General features: G+C 48.0%; 1 protein-coding gene across 1 annotated transcript in view; it reads right to left on the minus strand.

Annotated features, from left to right (window-relative positions):
• LOC120913459 (WD repeat-containing protein 62-like) overlaps window positions 1-13,978 on the minus strand; it is an 86,346-nt gene that overhangs the window by 15,937 nt on the left and 56,431 nt on the right. Inside the window, exons 24-25 of the mRNA XM_040323394.1 lie at window positions 4,686-4,765; window positions 384-518 (exon numbers count right to left, since the gene is read on the minus strand). Of these exons, the coding sequence (XP_040179328.1) occupies window positions 384-518; window positions 4,686-4,765 (215 nt within the window). The remainder of the gene's footprint in view (window positions 1-383; window positions 519-4,685; window positions 4,766-13,978) is intronic.

The raw sequence follows: 13,978 nt of genomic DNA on the forward strand, positions 1-13,978 counted from the left end.
GCAATACTTAAAACGAGAAAATTAAACCCTACATCACCAATCGGGTGCTACGATCAACTAACCAAAACCTTCTCGAAATCCCCACAGCCCGATACAAATCTAAGGGAGAACGTACATTTTCAGTCCAAGGACCTCGGCTTTGGAATGCTCTACCCACAACCATTCGCATGGAAGAAAACCATCGGGCTTTTAGGAAAAAACTGAAGACCCATCTCTTCTGAAGGATCAGCACGACTCTGGATACAAGCGCCTTGAAGCGATTTGGTTTTCATTTGTCAGCGCTATACAAGTTACTCACTCACTCAGAGAGCCACCTCTGTTTTCATCTCCTATTCCCACCTCAAAAACCAATCACATGTACAGCAAATCGAATGCTTAATTACCTTCTGCAAGTGCATCTGTTAAGGTGTCGAAATGCTTCTGAATGAAGGATTCTTCTGCACTCTCTGGGTGGAAATTCTCCTCACCATCACTCCCTTCCAGGTCAGAGCAATTACCAGAAGTTTGCGAGTCCTCATCTGTCCAAAATTGGAAAACTTTTAGTAACTTATCAATCAATATATATTTAATTATATAAACTCCTTTCTTGGAGTACATTGAAGGATGCAGGTCTGACCCGTTTATGCGAATGATCAAGTTCTCAGTACTACTTGCTGCAAATCTGAACCTTTATTAAGAGGGGTTATCCTGTGCTGGTCTACAGGGGCTTTTTTCCATGCCAGTGTCCAATCTTCCTGTAGGTGGCAGTTTAACCTGAAGGTCAAATACTTTGAGTTCCATATTGGAAAGGTTTTTAAAGGCGAGTACAAACATTATATATTTTCTCTCATTCATTCATTGAGGGTCATTGGAAATATTTCACTATTAGGACACCCAATAGAGGTCCTGCTGAGGAGGGGGCAACACCTGATAGAACTTAATGAATGTGTGAACAGAAGACCAGCTGGCAGTCTAGAAAATCTGGGAAACAGTAAGCAAGGGGCAGTAAGGGCAGTGCCAGGAGCTGGAGTGACAAGGAGTCCACGTGAGGAGCCCTGACCAATCCCCATCTGTAATTGGCAGGGGGCAGGCCTCCTACATAAGCTCAGGTCCATTCCACTGGAGGGGAGTTGTCGGGCTGGGAGACGTGAAGAATGGAGTGCTAGATCACAGCAGGAGGCCCATCCCCATCTGAGGGGGGTAGGAGCCGGGAGGGAGCCTCATCCTTACACGGTCATTGAAGAGGCATCCTGGAACAGAGGGGCTGGAGAAGTGATTGGAACATATGTCCAGTTAAGTTCTTCATCATGGACTCAGGGCAGAGAGTGTGGCACAGTGGATATCTGGAAGAGGCATGCCAGGGGAGTTGAGTGTGAGGCAGGAGGAGAGACTGGGGTTTTGTGTCAAATCAATGTGGCCTGCGGGCACAGTATTTGCAAGTCGGGCTAGCTGGGATCAGTAGTCCACCAAATAATACATGCTGCTAAACTACTAGGCCACAAGAAGGGGTACTGCAGGCCCCTGGCCTATTAACAGTTCAGCAAGCATATAGGACCAACGCTGTATTCTGGCCTAGGCCAACAAGGCCCAGGACTAGAGCAGCACTTTGCAGGGGGGCAGCACGGAAAGAGTACACCGTTAGTGTAGCGCCAGTCTTATGGGGCGAACTGGGCTGAGAGGCAAATAAGTCTAGTGCCCCCATAAAGCGGCCAAACTGCTTCCAGAATGCGGGCAGCCGGCATTCCGCAACTGTGTGAGGGAAGAGGGTGCTTCCAATTTTGACTGTCCTATCATCCTGGACCACAAAAGTTCCTCACTGTGCTGTATGTTTTCTGCTGTACCATTGGCATGGTTATATCTTCTTAGTCTTCTCCATAAAATTAATCAGAAATTTCTGCTTAAAGTAGAACTATAGGCAACACCCCCCCCCCCCCCATTTTGGATTGAGTAAGGGAGGGTTATTAGGCCCTGCCAGTTAATTTTTTACCATCCTTGTCCCATTGCAGAGATTTTCCTTCACTTCCTGCCCCATAGCCAAAACAGGAAGTGAGAGGAAATGTATGCAAATTAAGGGAATCCATTCCCCCCCAGGCCCTCAGAACTAGTGTCCCCACTCAAAAATGTCAGGGCAGGTCTGAAACAGGAAGGGGTGTGGCCTTGATATGAAGGAGTGGGTCATATTTAAATTAGGGGGTTACTCAGGCCTAGGGCAGCACAAAACCTAAATACACTACTGTATAGGACTATTCATAGTAATCCTTTACGTAAAGTAAAGATGAGGCTGGAAGACTAATAGTTCACAGTGAAGTTATGTGCAGGAGGAGAGGAGTGCTGGGAGCAACAGTCTGCAGGAGTTAATACAGAGGAGGAGCAACAGTCTGCAGGAGTTTATGCAGGGGATGTGACCGAATATTAGAGTCTCAGTTCTTCAAAAGCTCAATTCTTTAAACCAATTAATCAAATATGATGGCAAAGTGATTTGATCTATGGGCATCCCATATCCCCAACCACGTTATATCCCCAATAAATGAAAACAAAACAAAGCAAATGACTGTTCATTGTCCCGGAGAGTGATGTATGGAGGTCTGGCAGCAGGGTGATATGGTGGATGTTCGTATCTAGTGGCAACCATCTGCTAGAATGAATATATATATTTATTTATTTTTTTATTGCATTTTTAGGACATACATGAACAAAAAACACAGTACTGAATGATCCTATTTCCGTGCATAATTGAAAGGGAACTGTGCATTGTACAAACATCTTGAACATGTCAGAAATCAAGAGAACAGAATCTTCATCCCCGAAAACAGTCAGCAGAGGGGGATAGTCCCATTTTATATATTCTGGCAGGGGTAAGGTGCAAATGATGGACAATATTAAGTTGAATGACCCTGTCCCTGGAGGAAATAAGAGGTTTTAAATGTGTCACAGAATTCAGACCAGTCTTCTTCTGTAATAGTAATATCTAGAGAGGCCCATTGCTCTTGAGTTGTCCGAAATCTAGGGTTGGTGCCTGTCATGAGGGCAGAAAAATAAGTGGAGACAAGTTTTGTCTGGTCCAGGGATCTCAGGAGTTTTTCTAGGTCTGGTGTCCTGATAGGGCTATCAAGGGTGCCAAACTGTGCACATACAGCATGTCTAAGCTGGTAATAATAAAATAAATCGTAGATAGCAAATCAAAGTCTACACGCAGTTGATAAAAGCATTTGAAACCCTGAGATAGATTATATATTATATATATATATATATATATATATATATATATATATATATATATATATATATATATATATATATATATAATAATATAGGTACAACTCCCCTGGACACCCATCTCATGGGGTTAGGCAGGGAGTACAACTCCTTAAGGATAGGAATAAAACCACAAGGGACTATTGGGAGAGGTCAGCCAGGAGTCTGTTGAAAGCTTTGCTACCACAGTTTGGAATAGGGAAAGGGAGGTGTGTATAATTGACATGCCCGGTCTAGGTGGTGTGCATCTTCTCTAGATAATGTTGTGGAGCGTTTCAAATGAGGAAACTACGGCTCCCTCGGTAGTGGTACAGGCATTATCAGAATTGGGATGAAGCCAGTCATGAATATGAACCAGCTGAGATACCAGGTAATTAAAAAAAGGTAGAAGCTGGGGAAGGCCAGTCCCGCTATGTGCAATGGGAGGCGCAATATTTCTAGTGCTACTCTAGGGGGTTGCCCGTTCCAAAAAGGAACGCAATGCAAATAGACTCAATACTTTTAAAATGGATTTGGGAATTTTGCAGAGGGAATTGGCCATGACATCTAGTAGTTTAGGTAGGTAAATCAAGGACATTGGCTCTTCCCATGAGATCCAGGGGCAAATCTTTCCACTGTTTTGGTTTGTGTTTGCAATTGGAGCAGTAAGGGGCATAAATTATTGGTTGTATATAAAGATAGTGGTAGTTGAATTGCGATACCCAAGAAGGAAGTGGCGACTTGCAGTCTAGAGTCCGTTTGAATCACCGGTATAGCGGTTGGGTCTAAAGGAAAAAGGATGGATTTATCGAAATTTTCACCCAGAACAGTCACCAAACATGTTAATTTCAGATTAGAGGTTGATAAGGGAGTTGTGGGGATCTGTTAGGTAGACTAGGGTGTCTTCTGCATATAGGGAGATTCGCTCCTCTATATTGTTTATGGGAAGGATTTTAATTCATGCAAAGCTACGAATCCGTACAGCCGTAAAGGGTTTCATAGCTAAAGCAAATAGAAGGGGTGATAGAGGTCATCCATGCCTGGTGCCCCTGGTGATTGGGGAAGGTCTTCGCAACATGAGAATGAATCAGTATTCGTGCCAGAGGTGAAGTATAGAGAAGACGTATCCATGCTACGAGTCGGGGGGGCCCAAACCCATATAAATTGTAATACACAAAATAGATAAGGCCAATCTACACTGTTGAAGGCTTTACAAGTGTCTAGGGACACAAAAAACACAGGTAGATGGACAGTCATGGGGGTAGTTCAGTTTGTGGACTATCCTGCGGATATTCAGTCTGGTTGAGTGGCCTGGTATAAACTGTTTTGCATTTTAGTTTATGGTTTTTAATGAAGAGAATTGTTCAGTGCAGCAAAAACAAAAAACAATAATGAATAAAATAAGGAAATCGTGTACAATTGATAATTTCCTTGTATAACTGGTTAGCATTAGAGTAAGTAATTGGAGTTACCTTGGTCACAGGCTGATAACAGTTCATTAGTGTTGGCGTCATGTCCTTTATCAAAGGTGTGCTCTTCAACAGCAAAGTCACTATGGGGAAACAAAAACACAAAATTATATGCATGCATGTAAAATAGGACTACGTACAAGGGTTTCATGTTACGAAGGCATGGCAAGAAGAAATTTTATTTTTTGCTCCTAAAAAAAAAAAAAAATTAAATTCGAAAGTTTTTTGTTTAGAGGCCTGAACTATAGAAATTAGTGTTTGAAGACAATTGGTTACTCTGCTCACAGATCCTCTGCTGATTGGGGCAGAGCATGCCATGTAGAAGGACCACATTCTGTCACAAACTACGGTGAACGAGAGTGAACCACAACTGTGGGTTAGGAAAGATTTCAATGCAGCTCTCTATGCGATGCGAATATCAGTATTGGACCCCAGGCGTCACTCCAATCAAAGAACAGGAGTTTGGGGGGTTCACTACATCATCTTTCACATATAAGAATGCATTGAGCTACTAAGGGTGGAGGTATTACAACATGCCTTCAACCCCTAGCGTTGAAAACGTACAAGGAACATGTTCAGTATTTTAGGGCGTAAGCCCGTATACAATTAACAACAAATGTCAAGCACGTAGGATATGAAAATACTGTATGCAATTACTTGAGAGAGGTAACTTTAGCTTAAATGATCTGAAAGTGTATGTGCCTTTAAGATATTCCACAACGGTTACTCGAAAGCACAACAAGTAATGCCAAGCAGCATAGTAGTATAAAGTAGAGGCAGATTCAAATACAGTACTTAGTAAAGCTATATGTGAACAGGTTAATTCCAGAGCAATAAACACAACGTAGTAATGGCACTTATCGGTTTGCAGAGGATGAGAGTAAGCAGAGTATTGTAGCAGCAATGGGATTCAGTCATGGAGGGTCTCCTGGTGCAGGATATCTTAGGGTGGCCCCAGCCACAGCAGTAAGATTGGCAGCGTGGATGGAGGCAGTGGATAACTAAGAGGTAGCATGGATCCAGGTTGCACTACTATTCTGTTGAGGGGATATGCCAGTAGTTTGTATGTAGCGTGGTCCGGCTATGGCCGACAATAATAGGACAGCGTGTACTATCCACGCTATCCTGTTTATAGGAGGGAGGCATGTGTAACAAATGAGCGTCAATTTTCGCTCGGCACTTCCGCGTTCCACGCGGCGCCGGGCGATGACGTCAGTGCGCGATTGCCGTATGCATTCCAGTGTGTAACGGAATACGGCGACAAGCGCCGTTTACACATTCTCTGCAGGTTTTTTTTGCCTTCCTCTGTTAAAACTGTGGGTATAGAATTGGGTATATGGGATTGTACCATATTTTATATTTTATTTACTAACTATGTAACTGAACAAGCTGCTCCAGACTGGGTCTGTTCCAGATTTGATAAAAAACACCCATACTGTGTTTTCATGTCAAAGAAGGTACGAGCATACTATATTTCTAGCACATCACCAGTTATTTTTCTGAACTTGTGCAATCTTTTTACCCTTTTTGAAAACACATTGACATGTGCTTTAAGGCTGAATTCCAGATGAACAGCTAAATGCACATATAAAATACATAAATCGGGGCAGAAGACCCAATTTTTCTCTGCTGCAAATTATGTAAATCTGGCCACACACACGCACACTGTAAGACTTCACTTGTTACATGGAGTCATCTCCTCTGCTGGCCATTGTAGTCTGATAGCCATCACCTACAATTGTCAGAATACCAAAAGCAGTGCCTGCATCTAAATGGATGCAGCTGCTGTTCTGTTGACAATTTTCCACCTGGCTTCTTTAATGTTTAGAAGGATATTGGGCAGGAGTGTACCGACAGGGCCGCCCACCTTGAATTTCTGTTCATTGAGAATCAGCATTCCATGTATAGCCAGCTTCAGGCCCGGATTGGCCATAGGGCAAACCGGGCATTTGCCCGGTGGGCCGCGGCCGCCGGGCCACTGTTCTGACTTGCGGGGCCAAGGCAGGCTGCTCTTTAAGCCCGCGCCGGTCCTCCGACCTTTCCGCGGCCACCCGGCTGCCTGTTTAGCTTCAGGCTCAGCCTTCGGCGTCGGCATCAGCAGCTCCTGAAGGGGGAGGGACTAGAGGAGACACCGCAGCCACCAGTGAAGTTCAGCCGTTGGTGCCGGGGGGCGTGACCAGGAAGGGAGAGGAGCCTGTTACAGCCTGTGTTCTGCCGATGGGATCTCTCAGCAAAAACGTAAGTGCAGCCCCTGTAACCTGAATAGGAGGAGCGGTGGCTGCATATAGAAGAATAATTCTCTCCATCGTTCCCCCCTCGGTCTCTGAATGCCTGCTTCTGCTCCTCTCCCTCTCGCAGGTATTCAGGTACTGCGGGAAAAAGATGGAGAGAATGATTCTTCTATATGCAGCCACCCCACCGCTCCTCCTACCCTGCTTATCTCTGCTGTCCCCCCAGTGCTCTCTAGTCTCTACCCCCCACAGTGCTCTCTAGCCCCCCCAGTGCTCTCCACCTCCCCCATGCTCTCTGCTGCCGCCCACCTCTCTTCCTGTGATATCCACCTCCCCCATGCTCTCCGCTGCCCCCTGTGCCCTCCACTTCTCCCCCAGTGCTATCCAGCCCCCCCTGTGCTCTCCACCTCCCCCATGCTATAGGCTGCCCCCCTGTGCCCTTCACCTCTCCCCTTGTGCTTTTTACCTCCCCTTGTGCTCTCCACCTCCCTACATGCTCTACGGTCTCCCCCTGTGCCCTCCGCCTCTCCCCCTGTGCTCTTCACCTCCCCCAATGCTCTCCAGTCCCCCCAGTGCTCTCCACCTCCCCCCATGCTCTCCACCTCCATCCTGTGTTCTTCACCTCCCCCCTGTGCCCTCTGCCTCTCCTCCTCTCCCTATGCTCTACACTTCCCCCTGTGCTCTTCACCTCCCCCCAATGCTCTCCAACACCCCCAGTGCTCTCTAGCCCCCCCCCCAGTGCTCTCCAGCCTCACCTTCTCTCCACCTTCCTCCTGTGTTCTCCACCTCCCCCATGCTCTACGCTCCCCCCTGTGCCCTCTGTCTCTCCCCCTGTGCTCTCCACCTCCCCCCATGCTCTACGCTGCCCCCTGTGCCCTCTGCCTCTCCCCCTGTGCTCTCCACCTCCCCCCATGCTCTACGCTGCCCCCTGTGCCCTCCACCTCTCCCCCTGTGCTCTCCACCTTCCCCTGTGCTCTTTTCAATTCCCCCTAATTCTCTACAGAATCCCCCCTCCTCCATCTCTCCCCCTGTGCTCTCCACCTTCCCAATGCTCTACGCTGCCCCCATGTGCCCTCCGCCTCTCGCCCTGTGCTTTTCACTGCCCCCTGTGCTCTCCACCTCCCCATGCTCTACGGTGCCCCCTGCCTCTCCCCCTGTGCTCTTTTCAATTCCCCCTAATTCTCTCCATCCCCCCCAGTGCTCTCCAGCTCCCCTCTTCTCTCCACCTCCCCCCATGCTCTACGCTGCCCCCTGTGCCCTCCATCTCTCCCCCTGTGCTCTCCACCTTCCCAATGCTCTACGCTGCCCCCCCCCTGTGCCCTCTGCCTCTCCCCCAGTGCTTTCTAGCCCCCCAGTGCCCTCTAGCCTCCCCCTGTGCTCTTTTCAATTCCCCCTAATTCTCTCCAGCCCCCCCCCCCCAGTGCTCTCTATCCCCCTCTCTATCCCCCCAGTGCTCTCCAGCCCCCCTCTTTTCTCCACCTCCCTCCTGTGCTCTCCACCTCCCCCCATGCTCTAGGCTGCCCCCTATGACCTCCATTTCTCCCCCTGTGCTCTCCACCTTCCCAATGCTCTACGCTGCCCCCCCCCTGTGCCCTCTGCCTCTCCCCCAGTGCTTTCTAGCCCCCCAGTGCCCTCTAGCCTCCCCTGTGCTCTCTAGCCTCCCCTGTGCTCTCTAGCCTCCCCTGTGCTCTCTAGCACCCCAGCCCAGTGCTTTCCACCTCCCACATGCTCTACGCTGCCCCCCTGTACCCTCCGTCCCTCCCCTGTGCTCTCCACCTTCCCAATGCTCTACGCTGCCCCCCCTGTGCCCTCCGCCTCTCCCCCTGTGCTTTTCACTGCCCCCTGTGCTCTCCACCTCCCCCATGCTCTACACTGCCCCCTGTGCCCTCTGCCTCTCCCCCTGTGCTCTCCACCTCCCCCTGTGCTCTTTTCAATTCCCCCTAATTCTCTCCAGCCCCCCCCCCCAGTGCTCTCCAGCCCCCCCCAGTGCTCTCCACCTCCCCCCATGCTCTACGCTGCCCCCTATGCCCTCTGTCTCTCCCCCTGTGCTCTCCACCTCCCCTATGGTCTACGCTGCCCCCTGTGCCCTCTGCCTCTCCCCCAGTGCTTTTTAGCCCCCCCTGTGCTCTCCACCTCCCCCATGCTCTACGCTGCCCCCTGTACCCTCTGCCTCTCCCCCAGTGCTCTCCACCTCCTCCCATGCTCTACATTGCCCCCCTGTGCCCTACGCCTCTCCCCCAGTACTCTCCAGCCCCCCATTGATCTTCACCTACCCCCTGTGCTCTCCACCTCCTCCCATGCTCTCTGCTGCCCCCCCTGTGCCCTTCGCCTCCCCCCAGTGATCTTCGCCTCCCCCAATGATCTCCGCCTCCCCCATGTGCTCTCCTGCCCTCCCTGCCCCACCCTGTGTTTTTGCTTCCCCCTGTGCTCTCCAACCCCCCACTCCATGTGCTCTCCAGGCCCCCATGCTCTCCTCTTCCTCCCTGTGTTCTCTGCCTCTCCCCCGTGCTCTCACCCCACCCCATGTTCTCAAGGTTCTTCCCGGTGCTCTCTGCCCCCCGCTCTTTCCCTGTCATCTTGCCCCCTGCACCTTTGCAGGGTTTCCCCCTCCCCTCTCCCGGGGGATCCCTCAGGATGAAAAGTGGAGAAGGAGCCGGTTAAGATGTCATGGGCTGCTCATTTCAAAATGCCCGGGCCTATTTTTTGTGCCAGTCCGGGCCTGGCCAGCTTGACACCTACAGGTCTTCTCTCACCCTAAGCTTGTGACTGGACAGTGAAAGTAGAAGTAGCAGAACGATTATCTCATCTCTCCCATTAGCATGTTCCTAAGCAGCATTTGAGCAGTACAACAGAACTGCCTGCTTGTATGGCTTCTCATTCTCGCAGTATAATCTCTATGGTAGGGGTCCACAACCACTGGGCCCGGGCCCATCTGCAGTCAGGCCGCAGGTGCAGTGTGAGAAAGAAAGGCAGACAGGTGCACAGATGAGAGCCGGGTGGATCAGAGAGGTGGGCGGGGGATGAGAGAAGCGGGCTGCCTGCCCCACATCTCTGCTCTTCCCCTCTCACAGCGCGGGCCTCTTCAAAGTCGGAGCTCCAGTGGGGAGCAGAGAGATGACATCTCTCAACGCCTGGCCCGCATCACCACTCTTCCACCCTCACTCAGAAACTACCACTGCACAGAGCCCTGCCTCTGTGCTAAATGGACCAGTGCTGCCATCAATGCAGTGACAAACCACATCTGGTGGCACTGGCAGATGTGGAAAGTGACATTCCTCATCGGGTGGTGTAGCAAGTAACATTCCTCATCTGGTGGCAGGCAGCGTGGCAAGTGGCACACTGGGGGCTCCCACGGATTCTGCATTATGATGAGTTGAACTATTTTAATTTTATATTACAATGCAATAGAAATAATGCGCTTCATTCATCCTGACACCATATGAACCATGGTGATGCGATGATTGGAGAGCCAACCATTGCCCCAAAAAATTGCCAGTGAAAATTCGCTTAACCCCCCCCACGTTTCCAAACCCCGCCCAGGCACAATTTTCTTCCACGCAAAGTTTGGGGACCACTGCTCTAAGGGACTGCAAGAGGCCGATACCGTGTCCAATTCAGGGACTTACAAATGCTTACATTTAGGAAAAATTCATCTAATGCTGTATTATTAGGCTTCTCAACCAAAGTTCCATCGAACCCTAGAGTTCCTCCAGAGGTTGCTAGGGGGTTTCTTGAGAAAGGACAATTTGTCTCTCAGATAAGTTCCCACTGACAGAATTGATCTTTTTAGCAATCTGTAAGGGGGAATTCTTCCCAATGACCACACGTGTAAGGAACATTGCTGTGATGTTCAGTGGGAACAATGTATCATGAGTTGTAGATAGTAATTTTTAGCAGGGGGTTCCCTGAGACGGGAAAGTTATTTCAATGAAATAAAGAAAAAACTGCGCTAATATGGAAATAGGTGCTAAGCTGCTACATACAAACAAAGCCAGCAAGATGATAAACAGAAAATGTAGCGCTAACAAACTCAAAAATATATAGTACCAAATAAGGTAACAACTCTCATTGTGTAAGAGCATATATGTAAACCATTGGCATGGATGAAAGTAGCTCAAACAGTGCTCAATATAATACAAAAAAAAGTATAAAGAGTATTAAAGTCTATATTTTGAAGATGAGTGAACATCAATGGAGTGATTGGTGCAGGAAAACAGGTGAGCTGCTATCCAGTGATTAAGATGCAACAGGTGTACAAGTTGTCTGTAGAACCCCGTGAAGATCACAATCACATCAAGGTACGAAATGGGTAAAACACGCTTACCAGATGGTGTTGGACTCTACTACTGTACAGCAAAGAGTCAGCCAGACATTATGGTCTTTGGAAGCCGGGACCACTAAAAACCGGACTTAGATCATGTGCAGGACTGAAACTCCAATGGAATGGACAACAGGAACCAGCAGTGCTTGAATTATGTATTGCGTCAATGCCACAGGCTCTGAATACGATCTTTGGACCATCGATCAGGAGATGCAGGCAGAGGACGTAGCTAGAGCTCCAAAGAAGCCATAGGATGGATGATATAAAAAAAAGGCTCAGTAAGCCTTCAACAGGGGCATAAAGATGCACCCCCACATTGCTTGCTTAAATACACATAATGGTTACAGGGCCCTCCCCCAACAGGGTGGTGCCCTGAGACAGGATATGATGTAACAAGTATGCATTGTAACAAACATATAAATAAATAAAAAAGCAATAGATCTCCAATCTAATATGCATTAAATACCGATATCACATGCAACACATACAGTAAATCTCAACATAATGCATATGTCATGTTAGTCAGAGCAAATATTCTGCAACACTTTATAGTTCAGCAAGAGACAGCATGACTTATACTGTGTCACCAAACAGGGAAACTCTCTAATTGGTGTGTGTGGGGACACTACACCATCGAGGTATATTATGAATAATTCACACTCGATAAAGCGCCACGATAGAGCATCAACAGACTGCCACCTATGTATAGTAGCCCTCGTACTTGAAGCTATAAAATTCCCCATAAGTAGATTCACAAATGAAGACATTACATACTACGACATAATGCAACTCTGAATGATCTGCAACATTTTATAAATCAGCAGAAAGAAACATGGCTCATAATTGTGTCACCAGACAGGGAAACTCTCTGATTGTTATGTATGGGGACACTGCACCACCATGTTGTGTTATGGCCATTTCACAATCAATGTAGTGTAATAACGGACCATCAGCAACCTGTCACCAGTGGATGACGGTGCTTATACGTGAAATTATAGAGTCCCCCATAAATGGATATATAAATGGGGAACAGCCCCGCATTTTCTCTGATCGGTGCAGCGTTGGTACATGTAAACCGCGCGTGCACCAATCAGACGAGGCGGGGGCGTGGCCAAAAGCCGCGCCGGCCATTCGGCAGATGCCTCCCGATGGCCTATCAGATGTGAGAAGGCGCACATACCAATAGGGTGTCAAGGGGCGTGCCTTGTAATCGTACTATCCGACAGGGGGCCAGGCAACTCACCATGCCAACCGAAGGGCGGGTATACGTCACGCAGCCGCGGCCTCCAATCAGCATACGCCGTGGGGCTGACAGCATGTCACGCGACGAATCACCGCCAACCGATCGGATGAACCATAACAGATCGCTCAGACTAACAGGCTGTGACAGCCCAGGACTACCAAACACACCCAATGGACAAACTCACACCAAGACTCCGAAACGGAGTCATAGATGCCAAGTGCTAAACAAATCAGGCATTTAGATGAATATGTCTCTAACTTAGGGTGGGGTATCAACCAATAGGGCATGGAGGAAAGTGCTCTGGATACTTTCCCATATAAAAAAGGGAAGTGTCAGAGAGGTGGGTGACAAAAAAAAAAAAAATTTAATTTTTTTGTAAAAGGAAATTTGCATGCAATACAAAGGTGACCTCGAATGTCCCGCCCAGACTGGGACAACGCAGGCCACCAAATAGCGCAGTGCTGAAATAAAAAAAATTATAAAAATAGTCTTTACGGCGGAGAAACAACATGGATAATAATTATCAACCACATTGAGTCTGCACCAACAAATGTTAAAAATGAATAGACCTGAACCCGACAATTATCTAAAAATCTAAAAAATGTGGAACTCTCTCCATGGATCCATGACAGATGGAAATAAGCATGGAAACGAGTGTAAAATTGAAACACATATGGGAGGATATAAAGGATATATAAGAGATATCAAAAAATATTACTATATAGAATGGATACAAGAACTCAAAGTGCTCACCCCTGGTTGATGTAACAATTGACGTCCCATTCGACGTTCATACCATATGGGGTATAGCACTTGAGCTTGTGTATCCAATAGCTCGTGTCGGATAGTACGATTACAAGGCACGCCCCTTGACACCCTATTGGTATGTGCGCCTTCTCACATCTGATAGGCCATCGGGAGGCATCTGCCGATTGGCCGGCGCGGCTCTTGGCCACGCCCCCGCCTCGTCTGATTGGTGCACGCGCGGTTTACATGTACCAACGCTGCACCGATCGGAGAAAATGCGGGGCTGTTCCCCATTTATATATCCATTTATGGGGGACTCTATAATTTCACGTATTAGCACCGTCATCCACTGGTGACAGGTTGCTGATGGTCCGTTATTACACTACATTGATTGTGAAATGGCCATAACACAACATGGTGGTGCAGTGTCCCCATACATAACAATCAGAGAGTTTCCCTGTCTGGTGACACAATTATGAGCCATGTTTCTTTCTGCTGATTCATAAAATGTTGCAGATCATTCAGAGTTGCATTATGTCGTAGTATGTAATGTCTTCATTTGTGAATCTACTTATGGGGAATTTTATAGCTTCAAGTACGAGGGCTACTATACATAGGTGGCAGTCTGTTGATGCTCTATCGTGGCGCTTTATCGAGTGTGAATTATTCATAATATACCGCGATGGTGTAGTGTCCCCACACACACCAATTAGAGAGTTTCCCTGTTTGGTGACACAGTATAAGTCATGCCGTC

Source organism: Rana temporaria, chromosome 9 (genome assembly GCF_905171775.1).
Source record: "Rana temporaria chromosome 9, aRanTem1.1, whole genome shotgun sequence".
NCBI classification, from domain to species: domain Eukaryota; kingdom Metazoa; phylum Chordata; class Amphibia; order Anura; family Ranidae; genus Rana; species Rana temporaria.